Below are 12,376 nucleotides of genomic sequence, written 5' to 3' on the forward strand. Positions count from 1 at the left end.
AAATAGTTAAAAAATACTTTGGCAACCAGTGAAATAACCTGTGGTGCTTTTTACAATGCTACTTGGCCCCACATCCAGATATTCTGATTTAATTAGCTTGGATTACAGCTTGGGCACTGGGATTCTTTTAAGCCTTTTCACTGAGTCTCACATGCAAGTTAAGGTTGAGAACCACCACCTAAGAGGCTGGGCAGCCCATCATCTTACCCAGAAGAGTACTGGTTCTCAAACTGTGGTCTTTCTATCAGCCGGTGGTTGTGACATACACTAAAGTTTGGGAACCAGTACAATTGAGGAACCCTGCCCAAGTATTGCTCTCAGATGCCTTGAATAATCCTCATAAAGGAGAACTCATGACTCACAATGTTTGTTAATTAACAGTTCTATCTTTAAAAGTTATTATTCATTGAAACAAATTGTAGAATTATAACTTCCAATTAATGGTCATAGTTTCGTGTCTTAATTAATTAAATAACAACTCTACAAAATATAAATTCAAACACTGTGTTGGATCTTACAGAATTTCAAATGGGATTACTCTTGAGAAAATGTCTCCTGTGCTGGAAATTCAGCTTGAAAATTCACCTATCTGGAACCTTCATACATTGCTAGTGAGAGTATAAAATGGTACAGCTGATTTGAAAATAGTTTGGCGGTTCCTTAGATGGTTAAACATAGAGTTACTGTACAATCCAGCCATTCCACTCCTAAGTATACACCCAAGAAAATGAAAACATATCCCACACAAAAACATATATGCAGCATTGTTTACAATAGTTAAATACAATCCAAAATTCAAAGACAATTCAAATGTCCATCAATTAATGAATAAACAAAATGCTGTTTAGCTATACAATGGACAAATACTATTTGGCAATAAAAAGAAATAAAGTACTGATACATGCTATTAAATGGATGAATCTTGAAAGAAGCCAGTCATAAAGGACCACATATTATATGAGTCCATTTATATGAAATGTTCAGAATAGGCAATTCATCAAAACAGAAAGCAGGCTAGGGATGAGGGGTTGGGAGGAAAATGATGTGTGACTGTTCATGGGTATGGAGTTGATTTCTGAGGTGATACATATGTTCTAAAATTGATTGTGGTGATGGTTGTACACTCTATGAATATGCTAATTATAAAAATATATTTACTTGGACATCCAATTACTATACAAAGTGAATACATTCATAAAGTGAATCAAGTCTCAGTTTAGCAGATTGGCCCAGGACTCTTATTTAGATTTCCATTGTCTTACTAACTTAACATTAGCAACCTAAGATTCAAACACCATAAAACAACTTCAACTGATAAACATCGATACCACTGCAAATTTTATAAATCTCTTTTGCATAAAGAATAAAATCTTATTAAGAGCTTACTATTTTGTATCCTATGTGTTGGGGTTTACTTCTATAAAATGTCAAGGTCTTGAGCTCTTGTAAAAAACTATAAATTTTAAACATAGTTTTAAAAAGTAGTCTACTATAAAAAATAAAGAGAGGACGTGATGCCAGAACAATCAGGTTCATCCCAGCCCTCTAATTACTAAACTTCTACACTTAGTCAAGTCTCTTACTCTCTGTGAATTTTCTTAATTTTCTTCCTATTAAATATTTACCCATTTACCCATTTGGAAAGTCCTTTTTTGTAGCCAGAATACATGGGCACAAAAATTGGGCCCAGAGATTTCTTTTTTCCATTCTGTTCCAGGGGAAATTTTTTATTACAGTTCTTGTGTCAGTGCCAGGGTGGTGCTTACATTTTCCATTTCATTTCTAGAGAGCAGACCATGAAACATTGTACATATTCAGGATTGTGATCGAACTGAAGGAGAATGAACACTACCTGGAAACAGAAGTCAGGGATCAAAAAATGGTTTTGTAGTGGTGGTAGTTAAGGCTTCTTGACATAGTAACTGAATGTGATGATTCCTGTCTAACTGGGAGAGAGTGGGTACATTTGTGAATGTATGTCACAGTTGGATTATGTCAGGCAGGAGACACAGACAAAACTGCAGGAAGGGAAAGGAGAATATGTGTATCTTATTGTCAACCATGGTGTTTTCCATCTATACACCATCTTCAGTGCAGATGGCCACATCCATAATGCCTTGCTTTAGAAGGCCAGACAGGCCATGAAAAAGCTTACCATGAGTAAGCTCAAGGTATGAGGAGGTAGAAACTGCAAAGCAGCAAAGATTCTTGGTTATCAAATAGATACAGGGTAAAGAATAAGAAAGCCAATACGCAGAAGGAAAAGCAAGACAAAAATAGGAAGTGGCCAATATTCAGGAAGTAGCTAAGTTATAGTAATAACAAAGAACTAGGGTTAATGTCCAAGGATTCCTTACGGAATGTCCTCTGGCCAAGAAGAAATAACCTTCCAGATCAGGCCTCTATGAGGTCCGCCCATGCTACCATTCCTGCTCTTAAATTTCCATAATATTCCATTTCTTCATTAATCCTTCATAAACAAGTCACGCTGAAATTGGAGCATGTGTCAAATCATATTAAATGAGAAGTTCCTTAACCATACATAAACATTTACTTGCAATTTTTTACCTTAATCATTTCCAGATAATACTTGAGTGAGACTGGCTAACTGTAAGACCAGTCCTACTTCCAAAATAATGGATGTTTTTCTAAGATAAACAGATTCTATTGAAAACTTACCCTCCCTAGTTTTATCAAAACCTTTTGTGTGATCACAAGAAAAGAAGGCAGAAGATGATTTAGGGAATTAATGGAAGAGAAAGAAACTAACATTAGATGCAAGAGTCTTTTGTAGACATCTTGGGGACCCAGATCTCTTTCTGCTTTTCCACTCTCCACACACAACATTGACAGTATCATTTCTTTGTATAGCAAATTTTTTAACAGAAAAGACAACTGTACCTTATGAAGGTAAAAAATAGGAACCCATTGTTTTTAGAGTCCCCCATAGGTCTGGGGAGACTGCAAAACACGGAAAACAATTTAATTCTTCCCTAAACAGTCTGTAACGACAATGAAGTAGAGCTTCTATCCCAACTTTCCTTGTATAAGAAACAAAATACAACAGTTTTAATGCCATTATACTGTGCAGTGTAAAGAAATTCCAAAACTAGGTCTTGTTTTGTAGCTGTGATGAATTTGCGCATTCTTTTAGCACTAGGTATCCAAGAAAGACATTCCCAGAGTGCTTTCTGCACCACTGAAAAACTACCAAGCAACAATAAGTAAAAATAAATTTTCACAGCCAAGTGCAGAGCTTTGAATTTCCATGATGCCTTTTACACTAAGCAATTGAATAGAAGGCCCTTAGTCAGAAATTCCAACAGAATTTGACTTTTGTTAACTTTTTTCCATATTATCTATTAAGTACTCTGCATATTGATTTTTGTATTTCAATCGTATTTATATCTAAATACCATAATACAATTCAACTCCTCAGTAAATCTTCTAATGTTATATAATTTGTGTAGGCTCATATGAAATTGATAACAAAAAAAGTAAATTATAATAAGTCTTACCTTCCATTTTTATTTTCAGAGACATTAGAATTTACTTCAATTAAATTTTTCAGGTCTTGGTCGCTATAGGTGAAAAAAACCCACATAATTATTATGTATAGTATAAACATGTATAAATAAATATATATATCATATAGAACATTGGAAATCAGACATTGAGCTATTTGATCTATAACTCAAATATGAAAGCATAGGTTATGTGTGAGAAAGAAAGAACTAATCTTTTGGAAGATTTGAGAAATCTGGTCTGTAAATAAACAATTATTTATAGTCTCATTCAGTTAACATTTAATGAGTACTAACTTTGTGTCACAAAGTACTAACTATGTATTTTCACATGGATTATCTCATTCAGATCTCACAAAACCCTGCAGGACAGCATCTGGGGCTCAGGAAGGCTAAGTGAATTTTCCAAGGTCAATTAACTAATTTGTAAAAGAGTCAAGATTTGAGGCCAAGCCACCTGCCCATCCAATGTCAATTCTTGGATATTTAATTAGAGACTTCATTCCATCTTTGTAGATCACAGAAACATGAAACCCAAAATTTGAATAAACAATACATAATGTGGAGGATAAATGGGACAATTAGATTCTTGAATCTTGAGCTGCAGCAATGATTTTCATATGCTTTCACGATCTACAATGTCCTCTGATATGTTTTTTTTTCAAATATTAGTTATTTATATATTGGCTATATCACTGGTGGTTCTTGATTATTTTTTCCCCCATGAGTTTGGAAAAGCCTTTGTCATGAACCCAATTGATTAGGACAGTTGTTTAGAAGCCAGAACAATGAGGCCATCTCTTCTATTTCTGTGGACAAGTTAATCAACCTTCTTAATCTTCCTTTTGTAAACTAGACTAACCCTATCTAATTTCATTAAGTTGTGGTGAGAATGAATGAGTTAATGTAAGTAACATTCATGGCACAGCGACCTCCGTTGTGGGTGAACTGAATAAGCACAAATAAATGACAGCTAACAGAAGTTCAGTGACACAGCAGGAGGCACTATTGATTTCACTATTTTGATGGACTGCCTTTTCATTTGTATTTCTGCTCTAATTTCTCTCATCTTTGGAATTAACTCTAGTTTTTATAAATCTCCCTGCTCATGATTTTGAATAGTAGATTTAAACAAGGAATCAGAGTATGGACTCTCACTCACACGGAATCAGAGTATGGACTCTCACTCACAAAATTAATATTGATAAGGATGAACAATACTACAAAAATTTCTTGTAGTGTATTGAGATTTAATACTCCTTTCATATAACATCCAAACCACCAATAATTGATAAATCTGCAAATTGGGTAGCATTCCATAGCTACATTTAAACTTCACATTTAAAATACTAGCTGCATAATTTTGAAAATGTAGAAATTAGTTAGATTATTTTTTAATGGGAGTTACAGTAGGGAAAATATGCTAAGTAACACAAGTAAAAAGCACAAGATTTCAGAAGTAGCTCAGAAGTATTGCAATCATCTGATTCTGCAGTCTGAATGATGTAAAATTCAGAACTGACTCTCTCAATGAACTATGTAAGGAAACTTCCCAGATCACATCATTCAAATTTAGAAAGGGAGACAGAAGACTTTTGCTAAACCCTGATGGCCCTTCGCTAATTATTAGAGCTACCTTCTTGGCCTCAAGGGCCACTGTACTACTTTAATAATCTGGGCATTAAGTAATCCTCCTTTGATAATTTTAAAATAATACTTTACTACATACTTGGGGATAATGAAATAAAATTAAGAGAAGTACCATGATGTCACATATCCAGTTTCGCCAGGATATGTGAATCTTGGGAGAATTAGAATTTTGTCCCAGCAAACGATTCTCCTGCTGCTAACCTAGGATGAACTGAGGGCCACTGATGGACACTGATCGTTTTCACTATAACTTGAGAGTAGAGTCTCACTGCCATGGCCTTACATGGCTTTGCACTTAGAAACTGCTCCCAAAGATTTCTGAGATTAAATTTAAATTCCCTTTTTCCACTTCTCTAGGGGAGACCTTTAACTACCTTACCTAGCTCTGAGAACAGATATTAAATGGGTCCCCAAGGGGAAGACGTTAGACCCCGAACTTTTAAGGCAGTCAGCTCCACCCACATCCAGACGCTTAGTGTGCACCATGACCTTGTAGAAAAAGATCAGTAAAGGAAGTGATGGACATTTCATCTCCATTGGTGTCAGTCACCAATTGCATATATTTCTTTTTTTATGCAGGTCTTAGATCTGGCTTTGTATCCTTGTTCTGGGACCTTGTTAGGGATGGAATTGTGTTTCCCCCACCAAATTCACATGCTGAAGTCCTAATGCTAGTATGTCAGAATGTGACTTTCCTTAAAGATAGGGTCTTCACAGAGGTAATCACATTCAAATGAGGTCATTAGGGTAGGCCCTAATCCAATATGACTGGTATCTTTACAAGAAGAGGAAATTTGGACTAAGACACATACAGATGGAAGACAATGTGAAGATACAGGATGAAGGCAGCCTTCTACAAGCCAAGGAGAGAGACCTAGAATAGACTCCTCTCTCAATCATCAGAGGGAACCAACCCTGCAGACAAGTCACCTTATTCTTGGACTTCCAGCTTGTAGAACTGTGCGAAATACATCTCTATTTTAAGCCCCTCAGTCTGTGGTACTTGTTATGGCACCCCTAGAAAACTAATAGAGATCTCCTGTGCCTTCACAACATGATTACCCTCGGTTTCTCAGCCTGATCCTGCACATCCTCACTTCTGCTGGCACTTTCTGTTCCTGGCTTCTGCGGACGCTGGGTCTTTGCACATCCTCCATCCCCGCCCAAGGACCCAAGCCTTTGTGGACCCCAGCTACTAGGAGGGAGAGCAGGAATAGGCTTGGACCTGAGAAACAAGGAGAAGCCAGAATCTAACAAATCCAACAACTACAAGTAGGTAACTCAAAATTGGAACCTATGCAAAAGCCTTCAAAGAAGCGCATGCCCAAAGTGGTATAATTGTGAATCATCAAATAAACCACATTAGTGGTTTCATAGAATCTTTGTTGTTTTTATTAAACAACATCACATATCAAATTTGACAGAGTGGATTATAATATTTTATTCTGAATAATCTATACTAATATGCAAAGCAAAATGAAAAGTTCCAGAGTATGAGAAGCACAAAATGTGTATTTGCTTTGGTTGCTCACTCTGATTGACGTCATCAGCTAGATTGGAAGATCCAATAAAAGAAGTTCAGATTGCCCATAAACTTCCCAAGTTGAAGGATACAAAAATAAATTCCCACTCTCTCAGTAAGAACACATCTATTGCGTCGTGTTTTTACACTGTGGTAGAAAAGGAAAAGCTGTGCGCCAAAGTGTGACAAGCAGATTTTTATAGAAGCCCAGCTACATGCAGCAGGGTGGAGCAAAGGCTTGATTCCAAACCCTTTCCATGACAGTTGCAGTGGAAGAAAGACTTTATAACTGTATACATTTATGAGCAATTTGAATTAGCTCCAAGAAAAATTGCCAGTTCTCTGTGGATACAATGAGGAAGGCTAAAAAGAAATTTTGTTAACCTTTGCACCTAAAAAGGCTTTTTTAAATGTAGCTTTCAAAATTGGGGGTGGGGTGGGGAATGAGTTACCTGTTATGTAAAGTCACAGCACAAATCTTAGATATAAGCATTTATCTTTGTTATAGTAATATCTATTTTCCACTGTCCCACTACAGAGCAGATGAAGAAAAAAATAGGTATTACTATGTCTGCTTTTATACAACTTTTCTCAAGATACGCTCTGCATGAGAGAAAGTTAACAGCTCACTCACCACTCTCATGAGGGCGTGGGAGGTATTTATTAAAAGCTGCAATATGTTTCTCTCTCTACAGCTTACTTAAATTGCTTTTGTAGAGTATCAAACACATTTGCAAAATTAAGAGCCTCCATATAAAAAATTTACTATGGCACTTCTTCTATGCCAAGAACTAAATCTTAGGCATTAAGCTTTAGTTCAAAAGGAATATTTGTCTTTCAAAAGGAAGTACAGAATACAGAGAGATAAGTGGTATAATTCTTCAGCTCTGTTGACATGGCAAAATGGGCCTGGTTTTATATATCTTTATAGGTCTTTTCAATGAGAAAGTCTTAAATATTTTATATTAAAGAAATTAACAGGTCCATAGGTAATTGGAAAATGTAGGTATTTTAAATGTAAGATGTACTCAAGAATTTTAGTGGCTTTAAGTCATCACCATGGTTGATTGAGGTTATGTCATGAGCAAGAGATAGCCAATGGCTTCAGCAAGCAGACCAGTCATATCAGATTCCTTCAATCTGGTTTCACTTGTGGGGGCTCAGAATGTTAGAGCTGAAAAGCAATAAGCTTTATCTAGATGGACGACCAAAGGTCCTTGATTAGTTTGAGATTTTAGACTAATTCACAGAGTTTTTGTTAAGCACCGAAAATGTGTCAGGCATTGTGCTCTACCTATATTGTAAGTAAAGAAGTGAACAAGACAGACCCAATCCTTACCCTCAAAAATCTTATAGTTGGGGAGAGGTGATTAAATAATAATTCCCTCTAGGAGACAAAAGCTTGGGACAGGAAGGTCAGACAGCTTGAGAATATCTAAAAGAAGCATCTGATGCAGATGTGGTGGGTCCGGGGTAGGGGCCTCCCTGAGCTAAGTGAGAGACACCTAATTTGAGACCTAAAGAATAAGTAGAAGTTATCAATGCAATATGAATGAAAGATGGGTGGGGTTTGCCTGTGGAGGGAGCATCACGGTGGGTAGGGGTGGGGAAAGCCTGTGAAGGCAGGATCAGCTAGGCTTCGGAAACCAGGTTAAGGAGTATGGCCATTGTCCAACGGCAATGGGAAGCCACAAGAGGATTTAATCAGAATGACGTGATCAGATCTGTGCTTCAGGAAGATCACTCTACAGTGTGGCTAATGGACTAAAGGACAGAAGGCGAAACTGGTAGCAGAGGGACCAATTAGGAGGCCGAATTGTATTCTGGTCCTGGTAGTATCGGAAAAGATAAGGTATCTTAGTTCCTGAGATAGAGGCATGCAGAGTGGCCTGCCAATTATGGGGAATGAAGCACTGGAAAGAGTCAAGGTCACCCCTTCCCCCAGCTTTCTTCCTTGAGCAGAAATATGAGAAATCTGCAATAGGAAGATAGGAAGAAACTCTTCTCTTGTTGGAATACTAAAACTTGGAGGTATATGTCTTAGGAAGTAGGAAGCCCTTAAAATTATGGAAGTATAATAATACAAATAGTTCAGAATCTTTTTTCTACTTCAGATGAAGGATGTCTTTTCTAACTGTAAAGGCCTCCATGGCACTAGCTGCTTTTCAATCTTCATTTGGGAGCAGAAGTTTGTAGCCTCAGATAATTGAATGCCTCCTTTTTATGTTGGTTCATGACAATGCGAGGCTGTCACTGCTAAAAGCCATGCAGTTTCTCCCTGAATAAATGAAAATTCTGTGCACATTTGCATTTGTTCATGTTGTTATGTTCCTAGAAGGAGCTCAGGGACACCTGCTTATATTCTGATCGATGACCAAAGTTTATTCCACCCCTAAGTGTGAATTACATATACAGCTGCTGGAAATGTCAGCAAAGTCACATAAAAAGGACTCTAATTCACTGCTGTTCTGCTATTAAATAATCAGTGGCCATGTCACATTGAATTGGATGTAAAATTACCTGTGGCTGTTATCCCTCTGGGAGATGCTTTAAAATGCCCCTCTCTTTACCCATTAAAATAAAGTGGGCAGGGTAGATACATTATAGTTACAGGTGGCTGAGCCAATTGAATGAAGTCACTTTTTTCAAGTAAACAGCTTTCCTGTTTGTCTGTTCTGCTCTAATTCTTGATAACCTGGCTGATTATCATTAAATCTGGTGTCACTCGTAAAGAAGAGTCAGACGTTGCTTAGGTTAGATTTATGGATCAAGCCTCCATCCGAAAGCCACATGATGGCCAATATTTTAAAATTTTATTTTTATAGGAATCTCGTCCATATAAGGAAAATGCCTTCTTTCTATAGATGTTTTATTAGAAGTTGCTGAAATACAAACTACCTCTTTATAAAATTGGCATCTTCTAATAAACAAAAGATAAAACTCTTACCAGAAAGTTACCATGGTCTGTCAACATAGCACATGTGCCAGAGGGAAGGAGGGAAGGAAGGAAAAGTGAGAAAAAGAGGAAAGTGTGTGTGTGTGTGTGTGTGTGTGTGTGACAGAGACAGAGACAGAGAGACAGAGAGAAGTACATTTTGTGGAATCAGACACCGAGGGAGGGGTTGGCTATAGGAGCCACTGTTAGTTATTCTGTACGTGGTTATTAAACCTAATCACTTCCAGCACAGTTGGGGACCTCCTAACAATCCTAATACTATTACTAATAAAAAGAAAATTCCATCCCAACCAAAACCACTATGAAGAAATGCTTCCACTTAACAGAGATATTTCCATATCCATACAATCATCAGTGGCAGGGTTGACACCAAAATCTGTTATTTCAGCTGGTAGGAAACCTCTATGAGGTAAGTACTTTCTCTCTTCCCTGTCACTTAAGTGATAATTTGCTAGAATAAGCATACGTAATTGTACTTCTTTCGCTGCAGGAAGGGGGATTTAGAAGGGAAGGGACTGTGGTGAGTATAAAGGATGGAAAGAAGATGGGAGTCTGTTTTTCTTCTAGGCAGTGGCATCAGAAGGACGTGAGTTTAGACCCAGGATATGTTTTCTTTCTTCAGAAGGTCATTTAATGTCTTTGAGCTATACTCCCCTCTTCTATAAAGTAGGTTATATGAATATATTTCTCATGAATATGTTTCTCATTGTAAGGATTGAATGTATGTAAATTGCCAGTCACATGAAAGGGGCTCAGTAAATGCTACTTCTCTCAGTGACGGTGGCTCTTCCAGTGCCTCCCTCCTCCAAAGACCCCATCACCCCAGTGATAAAACCATATAAGCAGAAATAGCAAAATCACATACTAACATAGACAACAAACTAGGAGACGCAAGAGTTGAGCCATGAATGTACTACACTGCCTTCTTTCCCCCAGTGGGTTCGAAGCACGTTTCCGTATGTTAACTTGCTTTCCTCATCTTAGAATATTGACACTATGGTTCCCAGCTTTATGTTTATAATGATAACATTTCAGGTCAGCAGGACAATTTGAATTTCTGATATTAGGCACTTGGGTGCATTATCTATTATTACCTTATTGTCTATTAATAAGCCCCTTTAGGTGAAAGATGTAGATATCACATAAAGATACTAAATCATACTATATTTGCAGAACTCAAAATGGAAGTTCAAGGTTAAAAATCTGCTGTAATATTCTGTGAGTCCACACAAACTGTGGATCTGTAATTTGAGGACCCTGAATATCCTTTCTGATGCTCTATAGTCATCTATATAAGCCACCAGTTTGGTTCAGTTTCTTGGAAATACGTTTTCTTCTGATTTGATTGCATTCAGTTTTCATTTCAGTCCTAACATGCTGTAGACAACAAACAAAGTTGCACTCCTGTAAATAAATAAAAAGTACAGAACCGAGTCCCAAATAGTGCGATTCCAGAGGAGTGCAAGATGTTTCCTTGCTGACAGGAGACACATGACTTAGAACTGTGTCTTCATTTGAACACTAAAGAAAAATAAAAGGCTTCTTTTTAAAAAAAATTTTTATGTTTATTTATTTTTAAGAGAGAGAGAGAGAGACAGAGAGCAAGCAGGGGAGGGGCAGAGAGAGAGGGAGACACAGAATCTGAAGCAGGGTCCAGGTTCTGAGCTGTCAGCACAGAGCCTGACATGGGGCTCGAACTCACCATCTGTGAGATCATGGCCTGAGCTGAAGTCAGATGCTTAACCAACTGAGCCACCCAGGCACCCCAATAAAAGGCTTCTTTAAGAGAGAGAGAAAGAAACACAATTCCTAACTAGAACCTTGAGAACACCTCAAGATAGGCAAAGTCATTTACCGCTCAGTGTTTTTGAGACCTGAAGATTTCACTTTAATGAGACTGTCCAAGCCTTCACTGTTCAAAAGAGAAAAAAATAAATAAATTCAGCTTAGTGATAGGTTTTGGTTGCGCTGGGTCAATAAAGCCACATTATAAATCCACTGCACCCAGGGGCAACAGACAGATGAAAACATGAAATGACTATTTTATTTGATTACCTCTGACTGCTTCTGGTCACTGCAGGACTCACTTTGATGAGGTTATCCAGATCCTGGTTTCTTTAAATAGAAAAATAAAAGGAGAGAAGGTTAATGGTAAAGTTCTTTTGGCAGGAGCATTAAGGTTATAAATCTGCTTGAAACAATAATAAACCAAAATATTCTTCCTGCCCAAAGCACAAAAATTAATATAGTTCTATTACCTTCGGTTGTTGGTGAGAGTTTCAGGACTCACTCTGATGAGCTTATCAAGATCTCGATTTCTTTACGTGAAAAAAAAAATTAAAGCAGCTTGGGTTAGAGGTAATGCAGGTTCAAGTTGGTTGGAATTAGAAGAAAGGATTAGCCGTCTTATCATTTAGCATGAGACATACTGGTTTGGCATAGAACAGCCTTCAAATAAGTTTTCTAGCTAATTTGGGGGGACAGTCTATGCTGGATTTGAAGAGAAGTTGCTCTGACTTTACATACTTCATAGCCAGAGCACATCTACGAGGGCACGCTGGCTGGTGTTCACAGCAAACATCTGGGATTAACAACTTTCCACTCTGCAGTGTTTTAACGTTATGAAGATACAAGCTGATTTTAATGTCCTTGTCCTTGTTAGTTTTTAAATCATATTCACCAACTGAAGATATTTTTTAAAATAAGCTCTAAAATTGGGATTAT

The 12,376-nt window shown here is 37.3% G+C and overlaps 1 protein-coding gene across 8 annotated transcripts in view; it reads right to left on the reverse strand.

Moving 5' to 3' along the window:
* SCEL (sciellin) overlaps window positions 1-12,376 on the reverse strand; it is a 112,984-nt gene that overhangs the window by 16,214 nt on the left and 84,394 nt on the right. For all 8 annotated transcript variants that reach the window (XM_078432624.2, XM_078432611.2, XM_060636914.3 and 5 more), the window contains 4 exons: window positions 11,911-11,970; window positions 11,708-11,767; window positions 11,508-11,564; window positions 3,519-3,581 (listed from right to left, as the gene is read on the reverse strand). In XM_078432624.2, the coding sequence (XP_078288750.2) occupies window positions 3,519-3,581; window positions 11,508-11,564; window positions 11,708-11,767; window positions 11,911-11,970 (240 nt within the window). The remainder of the gene's footprint in view (window positions 1-3,518; window positions 3,582-11,507; window positions 11,565-11,707; window positions 11,768-11,910; window positions 11,971-12,376) is intronic.

This window comes from Panthera onca, chromosome A1 (assembly GCF_046562875.1).
Source record: "Panthera onca isolate mPanOnc1 chromosome A1, mPanOnc1 haplotype 2, whole genome shotgun sequence".
In the NCBI taxonomy this organism is placed as follows: domain Eukaryota; kingdom Metazoa; phylum Chordata; class Mammalia; order Carnivora; family Felidae; genus Panthera; species Panthera onca.